This window comes from Spermophilus citellus, assembly GCF_964194105.1.
Source record: "Spermophilus citellus genome assembly, chromosome: 17".
Classification (NCBI taxonomy): domain Eukaryota; kingdom Metazoa; phylum Chordata; class Mammalia; order Rodentia; family Sciuridae; genus Spermophilus; species Spermophilus citellus.
The window spans coordinates 1,531,543-1,559,467 of record NC_138199.1 but is presented as its reverse complement, the minus strand read 5'-3'; the positions used below and the strand labels follow the sequence as shown (position 1 = coordinate 1,559,467).

Genomic DNA, 27,925 nt, shown 5'->3' with positions numbered 1-27,925 from the left:
AGGGATGAGACTGGTAGTGTAGCTCAGTAGATCACTTGCCTCACGTGTAAAGCTCTGCGTTTGATCCCCAGCACTGCAAAAATAAAAGGGATGGAAAAGGTCTACCATACTAACACTAATCAAAAGAATGCAGAAGTAGAATTTATTGTCTTCAAAACCATACATAGCAGACTACAGGGCAAGGAAAGTTTTTAGGGTTAAAGAGGGGCATTACATTGTGATAAAAGGATCAATTCTCTAAAAAGACACAGCAATTCTTAGTACGTGTGCACGTAACAACAGAGCATTAAAGTACATGAGGCAGAAATTGATAGAACTGCAGGGAGAATGAAGAATCCACTATTGTATTTGGAGACTTCAACATCCCTCTATCAGATATGAGTTCAGCACACCGAAAGTCAATTAAGAACATAGTTGAGCTGGGTGTGGTGGCGCATACCTTATAATCCTAGTGGCTTGGGAGGCTGAGGCAGGAGGACCCCAAGTTCAAAGCCAGCCTCTGCAAAATCAATGAATTAAGCAACTCAGTGAGACCCTGTCTCTAAATAAAATACAAAATAGGGCTGGAGATACGCTTAGTGGTTGAGTGCCTGAGTTCAATCCCTGGTGTACCACCCCACCAAAAAAAAAAAAAAAACAACAAAAAAAAACTTGAACTCAACAGTACCATCAGTCAACTGGATATAATTAACATGTAAGGTTTGAGATGTAGCTCAGTGTTAGATCACCCCTAGGCTCAATTCCCAGTGTTAGAGAGAGGGGGGAAAAATCACACACTGTCTGCTTTCAGCTTTCAAATGATGATGTAATTAAACTAAAAATCAGCTGGGCATGGTGGCCCATGCTTGTAATCCCAGCAGCTCAGGAGGCTGAGGCAGGAGGATCGGAGTTCAAAGCCAGCCTCAGTAACTTGGTGAGGCCCTAAGCAACTGCTGTGTTGAGAGCCCCTGAGTGTTCAATCCCTAGTACCAAAAAAAAAAAAAAAAAAAAAAAAAAAAAAGCTGGTTGAAAAATGTATAAATAAAAACCATGAGCCATTAGCCAGACTAAGAAAAAACCAGAAAACACAAGTGAAATGAAAGGGTGAATATCACTATAGATCACATAGATATAAAAAAAAAAAAATAAAGGAAAATTAGTAACAATTCTATGTCCACAGATTGGGAAGGAAGAAATTAAAAAATCTTTATTCATAGATGACATAATCGTCTCTGAAAGAACAGACATAATGTTCCTGGAACTAATAAGTGATTATCACAAAGCTGCAGGATGAAAAGTTAATATATAAACATCACTTACTTTTCTAATACTTCAGCAGCAAACAAGTGGAATTTGACATAAACACATTACTAGTGGGGCTGGGGTTGTAGCTCAATGGTAGAGTGCTTGCCCCTCACGTGTGAGGCACTGGGTTCGATCCTCGTAAAAATAAAGGTATTGTGTCCATCTGTAATTAAAACAAAACAAAAACACATTACCACTAATTTAAATTAGCACTCCCCAAAATGAAATGCTTGGGATATAAATCTTAACAAATTTCATATACTTTTTTTAAAAATATTTATTTTTTAGTTATTGGCGGACACAACATCTTTGTTGGTATGTGGTGCTGGAGGATCGAACCCGGGCCGCACGCATGCCAGGCGAGCGCGCTACCGCTTGAGCCACATCCCCAGCCCCTCATATACTTTTTTAAAAAATGAACACAATACCTTTATTTATATTTATTTATTTTTATGTGGTGCTGAGGATCGAACCCAGTGCCTCACACATTCCAGGCAAGTGCTCTACCACTGAGCTACAGCCCCAGCCTTCATACACATTTTATATGAGAAAAACTACAAAACAATGATGAAAAATGCTTAAGAACTAAATAAATGGATAGATATTCTATGTTTGTGGGTGGGAAGATTCAATAATGTCACTGAGAATGATAAGGAAAATGATCTTCAGGGACTTCAGACATCAAATTTTAGTACCCATTAAAATCAGAGGAGGATATTGAGTCCATACTCTCAGGTCTCACCTCTTCCTGTGTTAGTGATTTCAAAGGCTGAGTAGGGTCCTAGATCTGCACTTTTTTTTAGGGGTGTGTCGGGGGACATAGGTGTGTGTTGGCGGCATGGTACTGGAGATGTTTTCCCTCTGAGCCACATCCCTGTCCCTTTTTTTTTTTTTTTTTTTTTTTTTTTTGAGACAGAGTCTTACTAAATTGCTTAGGGCCTTGCTAAGTTGCCAAGGCTGGTCTAGAATTTATGATCTTGCCTCATCTCCTGAGTCGCTGGGATTACAGGTGTGTGCCACTGTGTCTGACTATGGTAAATGTATCAGTGATGTTTTCAACTTTTGGTATTTTTTTCTTTTAATATATATTCCAGAATTTGCTAAATTGTTTTCTTCCCTCCCGCCTGAAAAGGCCCTGTGAGAGAAATAAAGGGAGAAAAATTGGTCTGTGAAAAGTGGGAAATATAGCTAGGCACAGTGGTGCTGGCCTGGCTTGAGGGGCTGAGGCAAGAAGATCGTGAGTTCAAAGCCAACCGCAGCAACTGTGAGGCACTGAGCAAGTCGGTGAGACTCTGTTGCTGAATAAAATATAAAAAAGGGTTGGGGATGTGGCTCAGTGGTTGAGTGCCCCTGAGTTCAATCCCCAGTAGGGAGGCGGGGAGAGAAGGTGGGAAATGTGCTAACAGTGGGTGAAATAGATGGCTTAACTACTTACTGTGGGTTTGTCCTGAAGAGACACAGCTGTGTCCTCAGGGAAATATGTGCTAGGATGCAAGATAAAATGGATTGTTAGGGCCCTAGCAAGGTTATTTTTAAATGAAAGCATAGACATTGGCAATGGCAAAGCCCTCTCAGGTTATTAAGCTTTCCTTCCCAATTACCCTTTCAGTATGTGGCCATTCTATATTCTGGCATTAAAAACATGCAATACAAATTTTAAGTAGGATCATTATAAATAAATATTTTCTTTCAAAAACTGCTTTGGAGTAAAGGGCATTTCTTAATTAAATTACTCAATCCTGTTTTTCAGTTCTAAAAATATCTTAAGAGTTTGGGGTGGAACATCAGCCTCTATTAAGGCAGATTGTCTATGAGAGAGGAAACCAAGAATTAGAATTCAAAATAATCTGATTTCAACCATGAGACTAGTTGAAATAACACTGAATTTTGAATCATAGGGTGTAACCTGTTAACCTTTATTGTTTTAGTGATCTTTTGCAGAAATAAAACTTCAGGAATGTTTGGGTTTTCTTATGCCAACTGACAAGTAGTTAAAATAGATTGTAAGCACTCTTGTTCATGGAGTTTCAGGTTTGGGGTTTCTGCTCATTCCTGAGACTATTAGGCAAATAAAATGACACATCTGAGATCGAGGGCTTTTTGTAATCCAAGAGGACTGGAGTAGTTTATCCTAACAATTCATTTTCATTCAACAGGCATTTATGAAATTCTCACCCATAGAAGGTGGTGGGAGGCAGAAAATAAGAAGGCAAATTCTCTTCTCAGGACTGGCGTCCAGGAAGGAAGTTGTGTGGGGGAAGTCATTGTGGTACTTATCTCTCCCCAGATATGAAGGCCAGGGTTGCTGGGTGTTTGAAAGGCTTCAGGGAGGAGATGGTGCCCAGGAAGGACATGAAAGATGAGGAGGCAATAAAAAAAAAATAGATCAAGAAAGAATTTATAGGATGGCATACTTGAAATAACCTCAATAAATTGATTAAAACTTAAAAAAAAAAAAAGATGAGGCATTACCAAGGTAGATAGCAGCCAAGAGTAAATCCTCAGAGACTCAATTTTTCTTCTACCTCTCATTTGCCAAATATCAACATTAAAAGAATGTTGTGTATAGTGAAGGCTCATAATATATCTTGAGCATACTTGACATCATTTAAAATGTAGGTTCAATGTAAATGTGGAGTTAAATTTGAAAGAGATGGCTTTGGACTACTGTTAGGACAATGGGAGGATGTTTGGTCCTTGAGTTTGGTCAAATCTGTGATTTTGGCTTCCTGAGTCTATGTGCTGGATACTGTGCTGTATTTCAGGGAACTAAGTCACTTTAAAAAACACAGCTGAAACTAAAATTGGTTTTTGTTGTGCTTCTATTCCTGCTACAAACGTCCCTGAGTCTTCTTGCTGTGAAGTTTCATGGTGAGGTCCCTTCCTTCTCCCACTCTGATGTCCTCTATGAACATAAAGAGGAAATTTTAGTAGAGGGGAAAGCAATACAAATGACCAGATTAGCTAAATGCTTAAAATAGCACTGGTTCATCTCTTTGTTGCGCTTGCTACACAGTAATCAAGTATTTCTCTACTGCTTGTTCTCTTCCTTGCCATAGTTCATAAACACTGTACATCAGGGTCTGGGTCTCTATTCCACTACGTTGGGCCCTAACTCCACATCCTTAGTTGGTACTCCATAAAGATTTGTTGGCTGACTGAAAGGAATGAAATACAAAGAACATATTGTTTCAAATGAATGGAACATAATTTTAAAAGTACTTAATCAGAATTTTATCCATCAACTGTAAACACTTCTTCAGGTTTTTAGGCAAATGTTCATAACTCCCATCACTTCCTCTATCTGATTTACTGTGTCTCAGTGGCTCATCATTTCTCTGAGGACAATCATTTATTCCCTGTTTTGTTCACTGCACTCCAGAGTCTGGAACATTCAGCACACCATAGATGCTTAGTAAGTGTTTGCCAGATGAATCTATATTACAGCAGCTATTTTGCATAATTGTGTTCAATCTTGAGCGCAAATACCACGAGTTGTATTTTATTCCAGTTTCTGAAACTGATGCCTATACATAGTTCCTATTAGATATTTTGGTTTAGGTTCTAGCAGCTTCTTTTACACTACTGGATGCCTGATCTCATATTTACACTGGCACCTTGTCTTGTTGATGGGTTAGTTTTGTTGTTGTTGTTGTTGTTGTTGTTGTTGTTGTTGTTGTTTTGTTTTTTAAAAATATTTTTAGTTGTAAATGGACACAATCTTAATTTTTTTATGTGGTGCTGCGAATTAATCCCAGTGCTTTACACATGGTAGGCAAGCACTCTACCACTGAGCCACACCCCCAGCTCATGTTGTTGTTTGTGTTTTGTTTTGTGGTACAGAGGATTGAACCCAGGACATCACACAGACTAGTCAAACGCTGCACCACTGAGCTATGCCCCCAGATTTCTTTTAAAAATTCTGTTTTGGGATAGAGTTTTGCTAAATTTCCTGAGCTGACCTTGAATTTTTCATCTGCCTGTTTCATCCTCTCAAAGTACCTGGGATTACAGGCATACACCTCCATGGCTGGCTATTATACAATATGTAATTTTAAAGGTAACAATCTAAGATCTAGGATTCACAAACTGGCAGTGGTCCTGGGCCAGGAGCAACAGTGCTGTTTTTTCAGCACAGTGGTCTGAATTGTTTTGACTCTGAGTGAAATCCCTGGGCAAGTCTTTCACCTTAGATAGCTCACCACTCTTTTTGCTTCACAATGATGCTTTCTTTCAGTATCACAATTATAATCATTTAAGTTTTGTGTTTCTTTGTTTATTGTCAGTTTGCCTGTGGAGACTGTGAATTCCATGAGGTCAGACAGCTTATCTACTATGTTCATTGCCTTACAGCCAAGTCTTAGCCCAGGGCCTGGTACCCAGTGGCACTTGAGTGGACACATGAATGACAACCAGGACCTGAGCTGATCCTAGGTGTGGATACAAAGTAATAAAGTTGGTCTTTTTCTAGCCATATTTACATGTGAACTGCCCATAAAGCTGCCAAAGTGACTGCCATTGCTTAGAACACTCATGAAATCCTCTGTGGAAGTTGCCTTCTTTCAGTCAGTTTATGAGTCAGTACGTTGTTCAGAATGTTCACATCTACCAAGTATGCTTTCTTATGTGTTTTGTCATAGAAACAATCCATTTTGACATGAGAACTCTTTTTTTTTTTTTAAAGAAAGAGTGAGAGAGAGAATTTTTTAACATTTATTTTTTATTTCTCGGCGGACAAACATCTTTGTTTGTATGTGGTGCTGAGGATCGAACCCGGGCCACATGCATGCCAGGGGAGCACGCTACTGCTTGAGCCACATCCCCAGCCCAGACATGAGAACTCTTAATCATGGTTAGATAATAAATTTATGTGTGTCCCATAATAAATAGGTGTAGGGTGGCCTTGAACTTAGTTCTGGTGCCAATTTGGTGCTTTTTCTACTTTTCCAAGAACAGAAAGTGCTTTGTTCAGTCTTTATCCAGAGGGGCATGTTCCTCTTGTGTGTTTTTGAGGAAAGAGGGTGAGATCATTCAGCATCTTCCAAAAACACTAAATTCCCTTGTATGTCAATGTGTGTAAGTAGCCATAGTCAGTGCTGGGTTAAAAAACTGAAAACTGCTGAGCTGGGCTTGGTGGCACATGCCTATAATCCCAGTGGCTCAGGAGGCTGTGGCAGGAGGATCGTGAGTTCAAAGCCAGGCTCAGCAATTTAGCAAGGTCCTAAGCAATTCATCAAGACCTTGTCTCTAAATAAAATCTAAAAACAATCTGGGGTTGTGGCTCAGTGGTTTAGTGCTCTTGGGTTCAATCCCTGGAACCAAACAAACAAACAAAAACCCAGAGAACTAAGACTTTGGACTATAATAAATGGTCAATCTCTGCATGGTGCTGTGCCTCAGTGTGGTCACTGTGTTTCCCTGCAGAGGCTGAAGCTGAGCTTTGGCACCTTTCTTCCTGCCCTTCCTGGCTGGGATTACTGCATTAGTGGAGAGCAGAGGTCACTTGAACAGGGTTTCTCTTCCCAGAATTGATAACTCTGTTTCTGCCGATGCCAGCCTACTCTCCTTTAAACCAGAGGCCCTCAGTCTGCTATTCCAAATACTACCCACAGGCCACTCATCTCTGGCTTGTTCCAGCATTCCAAGGAGGTGCTGTGGACTTCAGGGTATCTTCTGGTTCCCAGTCCCACGGTCAAAAGACCAGAGAAAACACTGGTGCTGGGACCCACCACTGACAAAGTAGCTGCCATCTGAGGTATGATATTGTTCTTTCTTTCTAGTTGAAGACAACTTTGGCTGCTGCTTCTCAGAAAAGAGCAGCTTACTCTGCTTTTACTTTGTGAAAACAGATACAATTTGCAGATATGTTTTCAGATACTGGTCATAAACATGTCACTTTAAGTAGTCCAGCTGATTAGAATTGGTCAGTTATGAAACATAAGGGTAGGTGTAGGTTTGTATGGACAGGATCCTAAATGCTTTTGCTGATACTGAACCACCTTTGCCATGTGACTTCAGTGTCCTGCTTTCCAGTTGGAACACTCTCTGCCCTTTAGCCTAATTTTCTTGTAACATGACAAATTGTCTCATGACTCATCCTTCTTACAGACCTGAAATGATGCTTTTTAAAACTTTCAAGTATTTTTAGATTCTCAGGTGTAGTTATTTAATTTTTATGTTGTGGCTTCTGAGTTGATTTCAATTGCCTGTTTGTATTTTGTTTTGTATGTGTTTTTTAATTGTATGAGAGACAAAAGGAGTTTTAGGAACAGATTCCATCTGTGAATTACGATGGAGAATTTTAGTTAAAGTATGCTAATCCATAAAGGATGACATTTCTGCTCAGAGTTGATCTTAGGGTGATAGTCTCATTTCTGATTTGAGGTTTTGAAAGCACTTGACTTTTTTTTTTTTTTTTTTTTTTAAAGAGAGAGTGAGAGAGGAGAGAGAGAGAGAGATTTTTTAATATTTATTTTATTTTTTTTTTCTCGGCGGACACAACATCTTTGTTGGTCTGTGGTGCTGAGGATCGAACCCGGGCCGCACGCATTCCAGGCGAGCGCGCTACCGCTTGAGCCACATCCCCAGCCCAGCACTTGACCTTTTGATGGGAAATAAGGGAGCAACTGAATCCAAAGTCACAGAGAACCCAGGAACTCTGCTTGGGTCTGAGAAATACTTACCCTTGAAGGGATTTTCATTCTTTTGAACTCTTTTAACCTATTTCCAGAGCTCACTAATCTTGTCATGTATGAAACTACCAGCAGACATCCTTAGCATGTGATCTCTGAGTTGCTCTACCTCACATCAGTTTATGTGGCTCATTATTGCAAATTCATGCCTCGAGTCCTCTCTCCGGCAGTGAAGAGTGTGGATGTGACTGTGGTGCACACACTGCATGTGTAGACAGTTTGTCTTTTAGATGATGTGTGCTCTTTGTTTTCTATGGAGGTATCTCCTTCCTTTTCTGACCTTTCTCTCTGTACATGTCCTTGCCCTGCTTCCTGCTATGGCTCACGATGGTGCTGGAAAGACTGTCTCTTCTTTCCGTCTCCAATGCTGGAAATGATGAGCAAGATAATTTTTCCCACTCCCTTTTTTCCTTTTTTTTTCTTTTCTGCCACCACACGTGTCTTGTACTTTATTATTGTGATAATATTCAAAATACAAAGTCTACTATTTTAACATATCTTTAATTTGTGTAGCTCAATGGCATTAAGTACATTTATAAGTGGGTATCCAACAAAATTATGTTTATACACAACTGAGCTATATCCCCAGCCATGGTTTACTACCAATTCTTAAGGTATGCATATGATCCTTTTTTATATTGTCTAGAACCATTCTATTTTGTTACAGAAAACATGTTCTCAATGTCTAATATCTATTTATATAACAAACTAAGTTTTTTTTTTTTTTAAAGAGAGAGTGAGAGAGGAGAGAGAGAGAGAGAGAGAGAGAGGAGAGAGAGAGAGAGAGAGAGAGGAGAGAGAGAGAGAGAATTTTTAATATTTATTTTTTAGTTCTTGGCGGACACAACATCTTTGTTGGTATGTGGTGCTGAGGATCGAACCCGGGCCGCACGCATGCCAGGCGAGCGCGCTACCGCTTGAGCCACATCCCCAGCCCCTAACAAACTAAGTTGACATTAAGGAACTGGACATTCTAACTTGACACTAAAATGCTCAGGGTTTTCAATGTATGTTTTAGTCTTCTTTGGAACATAGATGTATTTTTTTTCTTTTTTTATTAATTTTTAAATTTATCTTAATTAGTTATAAATGACAGTAGAATGCATTTATGCACTTTGATATATCATATATAGATGGGATATAATTTCTCATTTTTCAGAGTGTACATGTTGCAGAATCACATTATACATAAAGTAATAATGTCTGTTTCATTCTACTATGTTTCTTATCCCCACACTCCCTCTCTTCTCCTCCTCTCCCATCACTTCCCTCTATCTAATCTAAGGTAACGCTATAGTCTTGCCCTCCTAGTCCATGCTCTGGCTATATATTTGAAACTAGCAGTTAATAAGCATTCTGATATGAAATACATAATTTATAAGCACATTAAAGTTCCTCTAATGCAATTTTCAAAGAAAACAGGCTTGTTTTCCTTTAACTTTGCTATAAATTATATAGAAAATTTAGTTTTAATCTGAAATGTGGCCAGTTAGGACATAGTTCCTGTCTCTTACTTTATAGTAGTCCCCTTTGATGGGAGAAGGCTCCTGGAACTTCACAGCAAGGCAGTGTGGGTGATCATTGTCTAATTCTTGGCCATCATGGTAAAGCTATTTCTGAGAGGTTGGGAAGACCTAGCAGCCTGGGCGCCCGTCACTGCAGAGCAGAATAAAACCTGGGAGGTCTTTAAGAATTTGATCTTCTGGAAAGTGTTAGGAGTGCTCATTTGAACAGTTTTGTCTGGTCAGAGAAATTATGCTAAGACTGAACCTGATTCTCAAATAAATGGCTTGCTTCCATATATTTTTTCCACCATCATCATTCTTCTTTACCTGGGGAAGGTTGGCATTGATTTTTAATTTACTGTGCATTCTGTCACTACAGACAAGGCAGCTGTGCACTCTCCCCACAGACGGTGGCCGTGGACTGAGAATGGATCCTGTTAACCCCGTCCATGTTTGCCTAAGGCAAATTGATCCCCTAGGCCAGGGGACCAAGACTTGGCATGTGATGTTGTGTCAGGTGTTCAGAGAACCCTAGAAACATCTAGGACAGTGTGTAGCTTTTTCTCTCTTGTTCATGTTGTAGGTTGCTGGCTTGAGTTTTGTTTTGTTTTGTTTTAATTAGTTATACATGACAGTACAATGATCTTGACATATCAGACATTTGAATCAGGTGGGTATAATTTCTCATTTTTCTGAGTGTACAGGTTGCAGAATCACATTGGTCATACAGTCACCTATATACTTACAGCAATAGTAGTGTCTATTTTATTCTGTTGTCCTTCCATTCCCCCCTTCCCCTCCCATCTCTTCTCTCTACCCAATCTAATGTGACTCACTTCTTTTTTTTTCCCCTCACATCTTCATACATTTGCAGGTAAATGGATAGAGTTAGAGAAGATCATGCTAAGCAAAATAAGCCAAACCCAAAAAACCAAAGGCCGAATGTTCTCTCTGATAAGTGGATGCCAATCCATAACGGGGAGGGGGGAGGCATGGGAAAAATGGAGGAACTTTGGGCAAAGGGGAGGGAGAAGAGGGAGGCACATGGGGGCAGGAAAGATGGTGGAAGGAGGTAGACATCATGACCATACACGTATGGTGTGACACTACATCGTATACAACCATAGGAATATAAAGTTATGCTGCAGTTGTGTACAGTTGAATCAAAATGCATTCTGCAGTCATATATACCTAATTAAAATAAATAAATAAAAATTTTAAAAAGAACATGGAAAATTTACAAATCAAAATGTAAAAGCTATAAGTAATAAAATGCAGTATTTAAACTGAAAAAACATATGTGGGTTTAAGAGATGGGACATTTAGGAGGTAGATGTGGGTTTTACATAGTTCTTCCTAAGCTAATGAATAATTTAAAGCTTCTGATTTCACCAGAATTCTGTTCTTGGTTTCTAGCATTGTTCTTCCTGTGGGTTACTGTGCCCATAGCACCATTATCTTGGAGGTTGTCTGTGGTGAACCTTTGTCTCGTAGTCTTTGATCCACTTGTCAAGTGGCCTTGTAGGGTAATTCTATCAAAGTGACAGAACATCTTGATATCTTCACTAGCTCATACCTGACCTTTCTTAAACTGTGTCTCCCCACTTATCTGTTGTAGGTGCCTGGTAGAATGAGGAGCTGGGGAGGCTCTGGAGAAATAAGGAGATTAAAGGCAATTGTAGACAAAAATGGATATGTTTCCTAAGAACTGATAGTACACTGTTGCACAAACACTCATGTGGCAATCATGCTAAGAATGTGTTCCTGTGCATGGCAGAGAACATGCTTACCAGCCTGAGTCGATGCTGATATTTGGCACGGGGAAGCTCTGTCCTGTACTGCATTCCTGTTGGCTATTGTAAGAATTGTTACAATTTATTTTTCTTTCCTTTTTTAATGGTCTTGGTTGTGAAAATATGATAAAGGAAATGGTTTAAGTTCCCCAAAACAGGTTTTCAAAGGAGAATCAGGTGAGTACTGGTATGCCACCCTGTCCTATAGCACTCACCAGGTCACTGAACCCTAAGCCGAATGACACTCTCAGCTTGTTCTTGGGGGCATTTTGAGGGCTGTGGTATTGCTGTCTGTTCATGTCAATGCAGAGTGATAGAAAACAAGTGCCACCATGCTGAACAGTTGTTGTGCCCTGCAGGGTCTAGAGAGAGACTCGCTTGGGCTCAGAGCTGAGGTCTGCAGAAGGGAGATCTGGGATTTGTATATTATAGGAGAAGCCTCAGCAAATCCTCTGAGTTCTCTTCTCTTCTCACTAGTTGATTTGGTTTTGGTTCTTCCAGGAAGAGTCCGCTGAAGGAGAAGGTCATGGACTTGATGTCCTCTACTTCCATCCTGCCCCTGCTGTTAGGCTGCCTGGGCATCTTTGGCATCTATCAGCTGCTGCAGCGGATGCGCATGAAGGCCTACGTTCAGAATACTGTGGTGGTGATAACAGGCGCCACCTCGGGGCTGGGCAGAGGTGGGTCGTGGGGATGGTTGGGGTGGGGAATCATCCAGTTGAGAGAGGGCTGTTTACACAGGGGCCACAGGAATGCAAGTGCAATGTTACTGTCTTTGGTCCAGTTGGAAAAAGTGGGGCCTTATATACAATGAGAAACAGCCCCTGCCTCAGTGGGGAAGCAAAAGCAAATGACTGCAGGACCTATTGAAGGGGCAACCTTCCTAAGCTCCAGCTGCTTATTAAAAGAAGATTTTTTTTTTTTTTAAGTATTGAGGATTGATCTCAGGGGCACTTGGCCACTGAGCCACATGCCCAGCCCTGTTTTGTATTTTATTTGGAGACGGGGTCTCACTGAGTTGCTTGGCACCTCAGTTTTGCTAAGGCTGACTTTGAACTCAGGATCCTCCTGCCTCAGCTTCCCAAGCTGCTGGGATTATAGGTGTGTGCCACCGCGCCTGGATGAAAGAAGGATTTTGATGTGAAATTGCCCAATTTTCAGATATGAACAACTCATTTAACAAGTATTTTTGCCTCTGTGAGGGACAAGTAAAATATGCATTTTTTCCTAGATTCAGCCAAAACCATGGACCTTGGTACATGTCCTTGGTGCATACTCCCCCTCTCCCTTCCCAAGTGTGGCAGAGTTGGAGACAGGATCAGTGAGACTTCAACTTTTCCTCGATGAGGTCCACCGTTCACTGCCATTCCCCTTCAATGAGTATTCTGAGCTTCTGAGGCCTGGAGTCTGGGACATAGGCCTGGTGTCAGTTAAATCCTTGGCCTGGTTCCTTTCCTGGAATCCCACACAGATGTGTTGCAGAGCTCAGCATTGATTCTGGCAACTTAGACAAAGTATGCTTCATGAAGCTCCCTCCGTCTTCCTTAGCCTTTTTTATGTGCCATGTCCAGGGAGGAAAGCTGAGATGTTCCCAGAACTGTGGTAAGCTTTCCTGCCACTGTGATGGCAAAGCCAGTGCCCACTGAGTATCTTCTAATCCTGAGACTCTGGGCCAAGTGCTGGACAAATAGATGAAAGACAGAGTCTTTGGTTCTGGGGATAGCTCAGTGGTAGAAGGCTTGCCTAGCCCGCACAAAATCCAGGCCTTCATCCCCAGCACTGGGAAAAAAAAATTAAAGACAGGGCGGCTCCTCCTTCTTGAGGAGGTCACAGTGTGCCGGAGAAAGGCAAGGGTTTATCTTGGCATACTGCCACTTCAGTAGTGGGCGTTCCCTGTCAGGCCTGCTGCCAGGAGGCACATCTATCTGTTCATGCCAGCTTGTGCCACACATTTTCAGGTGCAGGGTGTCGCTAAGTTATTACAGCTGAGATGCAAATCACAGTACAACTTGCCTTATGACTTCCTGCCAGAAAGCACACAGCCAAAAGTCAGACCCACATCTCTGACTCTAGAACTCTGTCCTAAATCCTTAATTGGGGGAGTGAGGTGATGACTATAATAGGAAGATGTGGGCCAGTAGGGTGGGCGTTCTTGACTGGTCCAGGGGTGGGAGTGACATGGTCATGCAGGGAGTTGTGCACAACTAGAGGCTGCAGAACACAAAAGAGACAGGCCTTGTCCGTAGGGCAGGAGGCTTGCGGGGAAGTACAGGAAGTACAGGAAGGCTTTAGGGAATGTGAGTTTCTTTGTGCACCACCTAGCAGGGGTGGTAGGTGAGGTCTCTGGGGGTGAAACCACATCTGTCATTGAATTGCCAGACCTTCGAAAGGACAGCTGCCTCCAAGCCCTTTGCCATGGTCAGTCCTCTGACCTTACTCAGTCACTATAAATAGGAGTCAGCAGCCTCTTCTCTTGATCTCAGAGAGAAGCAAGTTTTAAAAGTCTTTGAAGAGGATTTGTGAGCTGGCTGGGGTGGAATGGTGAGTTGCAGGTGCCCCCATAGATGGAGGTTCAGAAGGACACTGTCCTCTTTATTCTGCATCTCCACACATGACACCAAGACTGTAAAGGGAATAGAAAATGTAATTGAGAGAAATAACCTGCAGATATAGTATATGATGTCAGGTCTTTTCTGAGTTCTAGTCACTAGTTTATATTCTACCCTATTTAACATCTTGGGGACAGGAGTCCCTCCATCCAGATAAAGTGGAAGCAGATTTTCAATGGGCTGTCTCAGTACAAACACTCACAGTTGATTATACCAACAGCCAGCTGTTGTGGCCTAGCTTCTGTGAGGAGGGAGATCTATACTGCCCTCAGTAGCTCTGCCTGTCCTGACCTTGAAGGTTGGGGGTTAATATGATGAATCTTCAGATAGCTTTATGTATTTTTCTAATTTCCTGTCTTGTGCACTTAAGCTACATGATCTTATCCTTACAGAACAGTAGCACCAGTGACTAAAGGAACAGAATGTTCTGGATGCCTGCTTCAGCTAGCCTAAAGCACATGGCTCTGCACAGCTATCTTGATTTGTTCAAGGCAACTCTGGGGACTCATCTGCCGCCCTAGATAACTGGCACCTTGGAACTGTTAGCCTTGTTCCTTGACTTTCCTGTCTCCCTGCATCAGGTTTTTCAAGGAAGGAAAATGAAATCCTTCCAATGTGTCATTTTCATTTCCATCACTCTCTACACAAACTATAATTTCCTCTTTTTGACTTTTCTAGGAAGCAAAGTAGAATTTAAATGATTCTTTTCCAGAAGGGTACCTCCCTACCTTTGGTTAAGTCTACATCCTTTGGTGGCACCTCAGTGTGTTGATCAGGACATGACAGAATGGGGTGAGGAAGCTAACGGGACCAAGGATCCTGATATTTGGGAAGGACTCAGTAAGCTGGCTGAGCAGTTCTAGCCTCAGGAACGCTGGCGTCTGGTTTTGGGGTATCCCCGTCCCCACCTTCAGTCCTGTGAGGACTTTGCTGTTCTGCTGGGAAGGAGCACAAGGGCAGGTGGGGCTGCTGCTGTGACCTGACCAGACTACCAGGGACAGGCAGAAACAATGGCTGTGGCTCTTATGGGCCCTCTGCATTTCTTCAAGCAAGCCAGTGAACAAACCAAGCAAGTCTCCAAAAGCTGTGCAGCATCCTGACCTGGAAGTGCACTTCTGTAGTCTGCCTGGCAACTCTCAGAGAAGTGAGGTGCAAGAGACGGGCAGCCCGGGCATGGCGAGTGAACAGGGCCTGCACCGTGGGGTGCAGAAAGGGCTTGCACCGTGAGACAGGGGCAGAGCACCTTCTTGACATCTCAGGCCCCTGAGTTCTAAAGGACACTGGGATTTTTTTCTCCCTTCCTGTTTTGAACCTTCTAGCTTTAAGGAAGCTTGACATACACTGCCCGAATTTTCTGACCTTGTCCCTTCTCAGCCTAGAAAGTGACAGCCCTCATTCCTCCTCTGCTCCTTGCTGCATGGCTTCCAGAGATGGAATTGCCCTGTAGGGCAGGCCTGTCCCTTTCATGAATCACAGGGAGGCTCTTGGGCCTCTTAAGATCTGGTTGGGAGCCACGTGGGTGACACACTGGCCTTGGTATGATCAGCGAGGAACAAGGCGTCTTGTGGAGACCTGCTCCTGAGCATTTCGGGGGACTAGACCTCAGGTGAGGACAGGCAAGGCTCTGCCTTACACCTGCTCACTTCAGTTTTCAGAACATTCTAAAATGGCAGCTTAGAAATATTAAAGTATTAGAAACAAGAAGTATTAGAATTGCCTACTTAAACTCGTTCAATCTCACAGTTTTCCCTGAAGTAGGCACTATTTTTATCTGCATCTTAAAAGAGGAAAGCAAGCAGCAAAGAGGTTATAACTTACCTGACATCATGGAACCAGTAAATGTGGGAAGTGAGAGTTGAACACAGGAAGTCTGGCTCAGATCTGCTCCCTCGACCGCTGGGCTGCCTGCATTTACAAAGCCATGAGTTTTCAGGGTACTGAACAATTAACGAGAACACGTTTGGTGGGGGGGGAGCAATAAACATACCTTCCTCTCCTCCCTCATATCACCCTTTGCTTCCGTTCCCCCCACCACCATTTTGCTGCCTGAATCCCTCCCCTAGCCTAACAAGGCCTTTGAACCTTCCTCTTTCTTGCATCTTTTTTTTTTTTTTTTTTGGTGATGCTGGGAATTGAACCCAGGGCCTGTGCACGCGAGGCAGGCACACTGTACCCACTGAGCTATATCCCCAGCCTAACCTTCCTCTTTCTGCACTAGCATCATCTATTCATGGCTCCTCCTGTGCTTTGCGCACCTTGCTCCCTCTGCCTTGAGCAGGTGCAAGCAGCCCCTCAGGCTCCAGGGTTCCTGGGTGGGCCTCCTCATTCCTTACAGAGTCCTTTGCCCTCATTTTTTACAGAACTGTGCAGGTCTCCTGTACAACTGTGTGACTGCAGATGAGCAGTTCCAGAAGCAGGTTAGGTGGTGCTGGAACACAGTCTGTTGAACAGTGTTATAGCAGCTGGTCTTGCCTGTCCTATCCCATTGGTACAGGTTCTCTGCATGATCATGAGGAACATCACTCAGCCTGGCTGAGCTTCCTCAGCCATGGAGATGGAGATGGCAATCCCAGGGTTATTCGTGGAAAGTTCTGAGCAGAGTACTGATCATAAATCTGTCCACCCTTTGCCTTCCTCATTGCTTTGTGGATGTCTGCTGCATCTCTAGATGGGAGCCCTACATTGGACCCTAACAACTAGCCTCATGCTGGTTCATAGCACCTGCCAATACGTACACGTGAGGAAGCAAACATACCCTCCGCACTGGATGAATTTGAATTGAATTGCATGGGGGAGGAATGGCTTTGGATATCCTCAGCTGTCAAGGTTCTTTTCTCTTCCCTTAGAATGTGCCAGAGTCTTCCATGCTGCAGGTGCTAAGCTGGTGCTCTGTGGCCGGAATGTAGAGGCTCTCGAAGAACTCACCAGAGAGCTCACTGCTTCTCATACCTCCCAGGTGAGCCCAGGGCATGTTTTCCCAGGGGAAGGGCTCTGGTAGCCCCCTGAGGAGACAGCAGGCCACTCTTGGGCTGCTGGACTGAAGGACATTTGTGTGGTCAAGCTGTACAGGGGAAGCAGTGGGGCTCCAAGCAGAGGGGGCCACAGCCTGAGGGGGACTGTCTTCACATCCCACATTGCCACCACTGACGAGGCTTGTGGGTCGAGGAAGTTCCTTCTGTGGGAATGCTTTCCCAGCCTTTTACCTGGCTTGTCTCCGCTCACCTGGTGGGGATTGACGATGATGTAAGATTTTCTAAATTGTTTTAAAATAACACACACACACACACACAGAGCCTGCATTTTGTTTATCCATCCATCTGTCAATGAGTAGCCTGTTGGTAAACTTGAGTTGTTTGTGCTTTTTTACTATTGTGAACAGTGCTGCTGTGGATGTTGGTGTTAAGTCCCTGCTTTCCTTTTTTTCTTTTCTTTTTTTTTTTTTGATGTATACCTAAGAGTGAAATTACTCTTTTGTTTACTTTTGAAGGGCTGCCAAACTGGTCTCCAGAATAGCTGCACCATTTTACATTCCTGCCAGTAATGCACAGGGTCTGGTTTTCCACACTTGACATTTTTGGTGATATTGTTGGTGATGGTGGTTTTTAACTATACCCATCCTAGGAAGGGTGGGTTTTATAGTTTAGACTCTTACATTTAGGTCTTTACTCTATTTGAGTTATTCTTATATGTGATATTAGGTAAGGGTCTAATTTCATCCTTTCATGTGCATATCCAATTCTCCTAAAACCCATTTTTTGAAGTCTATTCTTTCTTCATTGAATGGTCTAGCACTGTTGTCAAAAATCATTTGGTCGTGGTTGGGCATGGTGGTACACACCTGCAATCCCAGCAACTTGGAAGGCTGAGGCAAATGGATTGTAAGTTCAAGGCCAGCCTCAGCAACTTTTTAGCAAGACTCTATTTCAAAATAAAAAATAAAAAGAGTTGAGGATGTAGCTCAATCGAAAATGCTCCTGGGTTCAATCTCCAGTACTGGAAAAAAAAAAATTGATCATATATTTAAAAGTGTATTTCTGAGTTCTTTATTACATTCCATTGGCTGATATGCTTGTCCCTTGTCAATAATATGCTGTCTTAATTACTGTAGCTTTGTAATAAGTTTCAAAATCAGGAAGCATGTGTGCTTTAACTATGTTCTTTTTCGGGATTCATTTGCTATTGAGGGACCATTGCAATCCCATGTGAATTCTAGGATTTTTTTTTTTCTGCAAAAGATGCCATTGGGGGCTGGGGTTGTGACCCAGGAGTAGGGCACTTGCCTAGCATGTGCAAGGCCCTGGGTTCAATCCTCAGCACCACAAGAAAATAAATAAAATAAAGGTATTGTGTCCAACTACAACTAAAAAATAAATATTTTTAAAAAAGCCATTGGGATTTTGATAAGAATTGCATTGAACTGATAGATCACTTTGGTAGTATTGTGAAATTAACAATATTGACTTCCAATCTATGAACATAGGATGTCTTTCCTTGTATTTGTGTCATTTTTAATTTTAGTCAGCAAATGTCTTCAGTGTGAAAATCTTACATTTCCTCGGTTAGATTCATTCCTCAGTATTTCCTAACATCTTTTGCTTTCCTAACATCCTTTTCACAATTTATTGTTCCTGTATGGAAACAGCTGATATTTTTATTGTTGTTGTTGTTGTTGTTGTTTTGATCTTGTACCCTGCAGCTTTGCTGCATTTTTTAGTTAGCTCTTAATAGCTTTCATGGGATTTGCTGCCATTTTCTATATATAGAATCATGTCATCTGCAAACAGAGATAGTTTTATCTCTTCCTTTCCAATATGGGGGACGTTTTCTTATCTCGTTGCTCCAGTGAGGACTTCCCAGTGCAGTGTTGTACTTTACATCTGTTGGGATGCCCTCCACGTTGTGTTGCTTAGCTACTCATTTCTCTGGCACAGGACTTTATAGCATTCTTCACAGTTACAGAATTAATCTGTGCCTCAGAGGGACAGGTTGTTGGCTTCTGCTATGTCCTCATTACATGGTACATGTAAATATTATTTCATGAAGAAATGAGTAAAAGTGACTTAACCTGAGAAGAACAGGACCCCTCTGTGAGCCACTGAACGTATTAAAGTTGGATAGCACAAAGCAGCAAGGATAGCTATGGTTAATAGCTTCTGTGGTTACCTGCTACAGCAGTCCACACATATGTGACCTGTCCTGGGGAGCTTATAACTGGGCTTCTGAAAGTAGGAGAAGCCCAGGTCATATCTCTTGAGGTGCAGGCAACTTTAGTTCAAGATTAGAGTTGTCCAGGTCAGGGGTGACCACTGTAGGCAGGGTCACCCTGTAGGCCTCATCTCTTCGGAAAAGGACTGCTGCTGTAGCCCATGTTGTTTCGTGTCCATTATGTCACTCCCTGACATTATGTCACTCCCTGAAAAGCAGGGACACATAGCTATGGGGCCTGTCACTTATCAGGTATATTTGGTGTCTTGTGTTTGGCCAGAAGCAGACGCACAAGCCTTACACAGTGACCTTCGACCTCGCAGACACAGGGGCTACTGTTGCTGCAGCAGCTGAGATCCTGCAGTGCTTTGGCTATGTGGATGTACTCATCAACAATGCTGGGATCAGCTACCGAGGGACCATCACAGACACCACAGTGGATGTTGACAAGAGGGTCATGGAGACAAACTACTTTGGCCCTATTGCTCTAACAAAAGGTAACAGTCTTGGGTTTAAGGAGGAAAGGGTGTGATAGTTGGCATCTTTTTGTTCTGCTTAGTTCCTCTTGGGCTGCATGCCGCCTGCCCCCATTTGCTGTCTTACCCTGCTGTGGCTGTGGTCACTATAGTTTGAATGTTTGCTTTTTGCAGGTTTCTATTAGCATTCTCTCTGTTTTAGCCCTTTATCAGGGTCTTCCTCTAGCCACAGCCTCCTTGGCTAGCACTGCCTTGCTGTGGTGTCTGCAGACTCCTTTGTGGTGGGGATATTTTGATATCTAGCCAGACTTCAGTCCAGGGAACAGACTCCCCATAGGACAGGGAACTGTGCTGCCCATTGTGGGTGGTTACTCTGTCTGTGGACTTCCTCCTGCCTCTTTCCTCTGCTGCATGGCTCTCCATCCTGAGGAGCTGTCACCAGATGCCTTTGGAAGTGTCAGGCATAGTGACTGGAAGATGGTGTCTAAATCCCTGTCCTCTCCCCTCAGCACTCCTGCCCTCCATGATCAAGAGGAGGCAAGGCCACATCGTCACCATCAGCAGCATCCAGGGCAAAATCAGTATTCCTTTTCGATCAGCATGTGAGTCCCCCCCCAAAAAAAAAATTCTTGTTTTCTTCTTATAAAAATAACACATTTACCGTCCTGAAATCAGACATTGAAGAAATACCCTACATGGAGCGTGAAAGAAGTTCATCAGAATGTGTTCTCTGGAGCCACATACCTGGGGTCAAATCCCAGCACTGCTTCTTACCCACTGTGTAACCTTGGGCAGGTGTCCCCACCTCTCTGGATTCATCTGTGTTTGCACATAGGTACAAGTCCCAGCCCCAGTCTAAAGGAGCTGCTGTGAGTACAGTGTCTGGAGAGCTCTGCCCTGGGCGCTGCACATACTGCCTCTCTTACTGTGTTGTTTACTAGCGTCAGCCCACTGATAAGGTTATTTTATCACTTTGGAGCCTTAGCCTCTAATGTTTTTCTACATGTAATCAAGCAAAATTGGGATCATGCCAGTTGCAGTGGCACATGCCTGTAACCCCAGCAACTCTGGAGGCTGAGGCAGGAGGATTGCAAGTTCAAGGCCATCCTGGGCTTAAAATGAAAAGGGCTGGGGATGTAGCTCAGTGGTAGAGCACCCCTGGATTCAATCCCCAGGACAAAAAAAGGGGGGGGGGACCCCATCATGCATGCTCTTTTGGAGCTTGCTTGTCCCACCTGGCTGTCTGACTTTCCATACCAGCACATGTGGATTTACCTTATCCTTTTAAGTGGGTTTATAGTAATATGTTGAGTGGATGTTTGAGGAGCTTTTCCCCTTTTCAGTCCTTTGAGTGATTTGCCACAGAACATCCTTGAATGTTCACATCTCTGGGCACTTAGAGGAGGGTTTCAATACGATGAATTCCAAGAAGCATAAATATTAGATAGGACCAAATAATTAAAACTGCCAAGTTGACTTCCAGTTCACAGGTTTCCCTCCACGTAGGAGAGGGTCTATACCACAGTCTAAGGTGCCATTTCTTCTGTCGCTCTGCCCTCACGTTGTATCAGCAAACACACAGAATGTAGTTGTTGGTGTTTGGGGTTTTTAAAAGACTTTAAAGGCCACTTCACAAACTGTCTCAGTAGCTCCTTTCTTTGCTTCATCTTCCGAAAGAAAAATATATGACTTGGGACAGCCTCACCCGTTCTTAGTCACTTCCCAAAGCCAGCCAGGGCCCAGCACAGCGAGGCCAGTGAAGGAGGCCTGGGCTGTGTCAGCAATTTGAAAACACAGTCATACTCTGCTTGATGATAAGATGGAGCAACCATTTGCACTAAAGATGGAACAGAATCGTGTTCTTCCCCCCGAGGTCTTAATTCCAGCTACATCTTTTGGTTTTAGTTGTATGTGCTTGGATCAGTCACTTAACTTTTCTGACCCTCAGTTTCTTACCTATCGGTGTGACTTATAGTCATCATACATTTCCCAGAGCTGGTACCAAGATGAAATGAGGCAACTAGAGATGTCCTATGTAAACTGGAACAATATTTGTTTCTATAGTTGTTATTCTCTTTTTGCTAATATTCCATGTCAACCCTTAGAGCATACACAGGCAGTCACTTAAGGCTGCCAAAATGATCCCCCACCCCCAAACCACCATGTAGAATCACAGATAATCATGCAAGTAAGGTAGAATGTTAATAGATAAATCAGGGTAAAAGATATACAGAGTTCTTTGTACTAAATTATCTCCACATTTTACTTTGATTACACCCCACTGATTTCTATTCTCTAATTGGCTTGCTGACTATAGTAGGTGTGCAAGAAGGGTTTGGATGCAGTACGGTGACCAGACTGAATCTGGCTGTTCCTCCTGGGCAACTGTGTCAGCTCAGCCTCCTCTCCCTTCTGCTGCTACCAGGAGAACCACATCAGGAGAAGCCATGAACTCTAACACTGCAGTGCAGAGGAGGGACGAAGTGATGGTGACAGTGTGACAGGAATGGGCTGCACAACAGGCTGAGAACCCATAGCCTAAGAGCTTGAGACCCAGTCACTGGTGTGGCTTCTGTCGTGGAGACCCCAAGGATGACCCACTCTTCCTGCCCTTGGGCCTTGGCTGTCCCCTGGAATTATTCACTCCCCTAATATCTACTCATCTAGCTCTGGAATCACTGCCCAAATACAGTCTAGCTGATTCCTGTGACACTTCCTTGCTTTTCTCCTTCCTGTTTACTTGGCTGAGAGAAGCCCTTTTTTATTAAGACTAAAAACGTTTAGGACCCAACTACAGGAAATTGATTTTCTGTGTTTCCCAAGAATATCACTGTAGGGTCACCCCCTCAGAGCACCTTCCATTAGATTGGGGAGCTGCTGCTGGGGAGCACAGGTGGCTCTGTCTCTTGCAGATGGTGCACTTTCTAGCTTCCAGTTGAAAGTTCCTGCCTAGTTTGCAAAGGGAAGTACATCAGAAGAAAGCTTGGACATCATACACATGTGTGCAGGCAGGGATGCTCAGGGGTAGCGTGCTTAGCAGTGATAAAAACTGGAAGAGACCCATAAAGGTCCACTGATGGGGCCAGATCTGTCACCTGATGATCCCTTGGGGAGGATCAGGCAGCCAGAGCCATGTGATGGGTGGGTCTGCAGGGCCATCACAGAAAGTTACTTGCAGGAATAAAAGGAAGAGTATGAGCTCATTTCTGTAAAAGAAATGTAAGATCCCATCTTATATCTGTACCTGTACATAACAGATCCAAAAATAAATCCTAAGAAACGGCATTGGTCACCTCTGGGAACAAAATTAGAAAGCAGGACTTTTGCTTTTTTACTTTATGAGCATTAAGCTTTTGTTTAACTTGGAAAAATTTCAGACTTAAAGAAGAATTGTAAGAACAGCAGAAACATGTACCCTTCACCAAGATTCCCCAGTTAACATTTTCCCTTATTATAAGTGAATTTACAATTATTTTTTCTCAGCCACGTGAGAATCTGGTGACAGATTCCCCTTTATGCCTAACCACTTAAGATTTCCTAACAACAAGGACATAGAGCACTTCTCAAATCAGGAAATGAATATTGCTATAAGGCTTAACTCTTACATTATAAAACCATGTTTTAAACAGAGAGTAAATGGGAATGAGTAGGTGGGCCTTGGGCCCTACCCACCTTGGCACACTCACTGCCTCTCTGCCCATGTTTGCAGATGCAGCCTCCAAGCATGCAACCCAGGCCTTCTTTGACTGTCTGCGTGCTGAGATGGAACAGGATGGGATCCAGGTGACTGTCATCAGTCCCGGCTACATCTATACCAACCTCTCTGTAAATGCCATTACCGCGGATGGGTCCAGATATGGAGGTAAGGCCTGGTTGCTCTTGTATGAAAAGCTATCGATCAGCCCTAGTGAAATGTGTAGCTCTTACCTACCCCAGTGATTGTTGTCGTTTTTCATTTAGAATATGATTTTTAAAGCTGAAAAACTTGGCATGGTGTTGGCTGTAGGTACTGATTGTTATTTAATCTTCACTTACCACCAAGAACTGACCTTAGCCTGAGCATCACCACTAGAGCTTTCAGAACAGGAGGCCTAGAGGTAGAGGACTTAGTGGAATAGAAAGGAAGTCCTTAACCTGAATTGCCCCTAAACAGCCAGCTAATGTATTTCTAGATCCCAAGGCCCAAATAGTATTTTCTTTCTTTTTAGTACAGGGGTGGGTACCCAGGATTGAACCCAGGGCGCTCAACCACTGAGCCACATCCCTAGCCCTATTTGGTATTTTATTTAGCGACAGGGTCTTAGTTGCTTAGCTCCTTGATGTTGCTGAGGCTGACTTTGAACTTGCAATCCTCCTGCCTCAGCCTCCCGAACTGAGCTGCTGGGATTACAAGCGAGTACCACTGCACCAGGCCCAAGAAGTATTTTCACTATCAAGACTAAGGGAATTAACTTTGGGGCAAGTGTGGGCGGCTTGACCTGAATGGTCCCTCCTCAGTATATTGGAGAAATGACTGGCTTCAGGAACAGTCTTCAGGGTAAGGCTGGGTACGGTGCAGTAATCTCCATCTTGCTTCAGTCAGAGGCAGCACCGAGGCTGACCTGCAGTCACCATTTATGGGCTGGGCCGCCCCCCACCAGCATGCAAGCCAGGCAGACAGCAGTCAGCTACTGCTTCTCAAGTTAGGCAGCCCATGAGTTCTAGAGCTGCTGAAGCCTGCCTGAACTCAGAACAGAACTGCCCATATCTACAGTATGTTCCACTGTGTCCTGCCTCCCTGGCTGTGGTCTCTTGCAGGTCTGTGCTGCAGCATCTGCCAAGGACATGCTGGGCTTGCACCCACCCCAGCCAAGTTTGAACCAAGACTACCCTGTCCTGGGTGGCAGCTGCTCTCTTCCTAAAGCAAATCTCTCTGTGGCACTTTACAATTAAGCAGTAATTAAAAACTTCCCATTCTTTCATTAACCACAGTGAGAACAGATACTGGTGAGGAAGCTCGGGCAAACTGGATAGCTTCGGGAAGGTATCAAACTGGGTGTACTAGTGGCCTGTGCCTGCTGACTGAACCTACTCTGCTGCCAAAATGTCAGATCACTAGTAAAGAAGGGTTAGTAACCTTTACACCTCCCAAACTACCCACAGCTGTCTTCTCCAACAGCTTAAAGTGAATGACAGGTTTCTTCCTGTCCCTCATCCAGCTAACATGAAATTGGGAGTTGGGACATCTGTCTACTCTCTACTCAGCTGGTGGTACATGTATGGGTCAGAAGGCCCTCCCCACTTCAAGAGATGGTACAACAGTCTCGACTCATTTGTTGTTCCAAGAGCAAAAATGTCCAAGATCAGGAAGCTGCTGCTCAGGTGTGAGGGGCTTGCTCTATGAGACCCTGCCTTGGCCGGCCTTCTGCTTTTGTCATCAGACCACCAGGCAGATGGACTCACATTGGTTCTAGTCACTGACTGGGGTCCCCAGTCTGTCTTGTCCCCATATTCCACCCATATCTCCCTTACCCTCACTTACTTACTTAGAAACACAAAATGGTTCCTGTTTCCTCTGGATAGAACACCTTCAGGGATAGGGGCATGCCACCTGCTTCCTGGCAGACTCTGGGAACAGCTTCACAGTGGGGAGTGCAACAAGCTGACCTAATGGCTCCCGTCAGCTCCAGTCCTCAAGAGAAGGTCCTCTGCTTTCTAGTTCATGTGTTGCTTTTCTTCTTTTAGCTGTTGACAAGAACACAGCCCAGGGCCGAAGCCCTGCAGAGGTGGCCCAAGATGTTCTTGCTGCTGTGGGGAAGAGGAAGAAAGATGTGATCGTGGCTGACTTGCTGCCTTCCTTGGCCATTTATCTTCGAACTCTGGCTCCTGGGCTCTTCTTCAGCATCATGGCCTTCAGGGCCAGAAAGGAAAGAAAATCTAAGAATTCCTAATCCTGTCCAGAACTAGCAGCTCCAACCAGTTTGAGCTAGGATGAGAAGCAACACTTCCCCAGGCTTGCCTGCTCTTCAAGGGACAGCTGTGCTTGAGACTTTAATGGCAATTTGCCCTCCAGGTGGAAAAGACTGAAGAAACTTTTCTCCTGCAGGTCCATGATGCAGCCCCAGGCAATGAGCTTCTTCCTAGAGGTGAGGGATAAGCACTTAAGGAATAAATATGGAGATGGGTTTCAACTCTAAAAACATGAAATAAATGATAGGAATAGTAAGAGTCATAAACCTCAGTGACTAGAAGAACTGAAGCATGTCCTTTGAATTCCAGCACTTTTTAGAATGGCTGATGTCCAGGTGCTGTTCCTTTCTTGTCTATTAAATAAAACCATCAGCATTGGATATACTGCCCTCAAAATGAGAGTTCAGCAGTGGTGTCCTCCATCTTTAGAAGATAGGGAACTGCAAAGCCATTGGTGAGGGTGTTGCTCTGGGAGCCGCCAAGCCTTATCAGCTTGCAGCTGTAGTGCAGGGAGCTTGGAGCACCTCAAGTTCACTTCTGGTGGACATGTGGTGGTTTCTTTGCCTAACATTATTTAAAACTCACTTTCTAAGATTTACTTTAGAAATGCTCTACATATTTTGACATATAAAGTATAATGTAAAGGCTGGGGATGTGGCTCAAGCAGTAGGGCGCTCGCCTGGCATGTGTGCAGCCCGGGTTCGATCCTCAGCACCACATACCAACAAGGATGTTGTGTCCGCCGAGAACTAAAAAATAAATATTAAAAATTCTCTATCTCTCTCTCTCTCTCCTCTCTCACTCTCTCTTTAAAAAAAAATAAAAATAAAGTATAATGTAAAATATAATTATTAACTGGGCTCTTCTTCAGCATCATGACCTCCAGGGCCAGAAAGAAGAGAAAATCTAAGAATTCCTAATCCTGGCCAGAGCTAGCATAGATACGGCTACTTGCCAGAGGCCGAACATGGGACACCCTGCTCTTGAGGTTGGCAAATTCCAGGGAAGCTTTAATGTCAGAGGGGTGCTCTTGGCCTCAGAGACCACAGCCCAAAGGGCCGGTCATCACTGTGCTTCAATTTCCCTGTTGCTCCTACAGTGTTATTTCAGGTACCTCTGGAGCTAAGCAAGCCTTTCTGGATAGAGTGCTGGTTTGGACAAATGGGAGACCTCCTGAGGCCGCCTGTCCTCATGTGGAGGGCAGCTGGTACATCCTCCTGGGGCCAAGCCTCCACCTGCCCAGCCTGCCTGGCAAACTTATTCCAAGAGGGCAGCTCGCCACAGCCTGGCTTTGGCTTGTGGACTCTGAATAACCTTCATTTTAATCTTGGATTTTTCAAACCAGTGTTTGAATGTAAGCACTTGCCACCAGGGGTAGCAGCGTTGCTGCAGTTCCAGTTTAGCTTTTCTGTCATTGGGGGTTTGTTGTTGTTGTTGTTGTTGTTGTTTTGTTTTGTTTTTGGCTCACTTTCAATCTTGAATTCTGTAGGGAGGTCTGAAAACCACGACATTTAATTGGTTCTGCCTTCAGATATCTGATAAAGTTCAAAGACACTTTCCACTTTCCTTTCCAAACCTTTAGGTGTTCCACTGGTGCTTGGGCAAGAGCAGGCCATCTTGTGCTTCCTGCCCAAAACCGAGACTGAAAACTAAAACTAGCTTTTCCTTCCCAGCCAGCACGGCTCTACACAGTGTAGAGGGGGAAATGGTGAGGACATGGCCCCTTGGGCATACAGCCTGGCTCACAGCAAGTCTCCCAGCCTCCTGAGACAGGTGGGCGTCCCAGTGCTAGACCAGATGTGAAACTTGGAGGAGCCGAGAGGCTGTGGAGGAGACACAGGTGGAAAGAGCCAGCCAGGGTCTGCCCTTCACATTGCCTGGTTAGTTGTCTCTGCTTCTCTGAAACTGGATGGGGTGGGTAGTTAAGTTTAAAGTGGTTTGCTAGGTTATTTACACGACCCATTCCCTTAAATGACCCACGTGGGACTTGGGCAGATTTTCCACAGCAGGACCTCTGGGTCATGTGGCCTTTGCTTCCTCTCAATTCTCAGTTACTGAAAGCTGTGTGACACAGGTGAGCATGAACCACTTGTCGAGGACCCTGCTGTGTGTGACAGCCTCTCTGGGCAGGAGGGAGGTATACGTTGGCTGCTCCCAAGGCCTTGCCTGGGTCACACCAATCCCTGCCTGCTGTCTGCAGAGGCACTGCAGCTTCACTTGTATGACCAGGGACCACATAACTACGATGGCATTTCACAACCTGCGTTGGTGCACCCAACAAGAGATACTTTGTTAAGTGTGGCCTGGGGAGTGGCAAAGGAGCGTCCGTTTGTACCTGGTTTCTATTTTGGTTGAGGGCATCTCCTTGGCTGACCTGAGGTCCCACAGCCTGTCCAGTTCTAGCCACCTCCC

At 43.9% G+C, this 27,925-nt stretch overlaps 1 protein-coding gene across 19 annotated transcripts in view; it reads left to right on the top strand.

The window, feature by feature from the left end:
* DHRS7B (dehydrogenase/reductase 7B) overlaps positions 1-25,785 on the top strand; it is a 60,381-nt gene extending 34,596 nt beyond the window's left edge. For 10 of the 19 annotated variants that reach the window (XM_081272596.1, XM_081272584.1, XM_081272581.1 and 7 more), the window contains exons 3-7: positions 16,730-16,839; positions 19,369-19,585; positions 20,074-20,166; positions 23,274-23,426; positions 25,289-25,784. In XM_081272596.1, the coding sequence (XP_081128722.1) occupies positions 16,730-16,839; positions 19,369-19,585; positions 20,074-20,166; positions 23,274-23,426; positions 25,289-25,494 (779 nt within the window). In that variant the 3' untranslated portion in view covers positions 25,495-25,784. The other 9 variants (XM_081272594.1, XM_081272593.1, XM_081272592.1 and 6 more) reach the window with 7 other exon arrangements.
* The last annotated feature ends 2,140 nt before the right edge of the window (positions 25,786-27,925 follow it).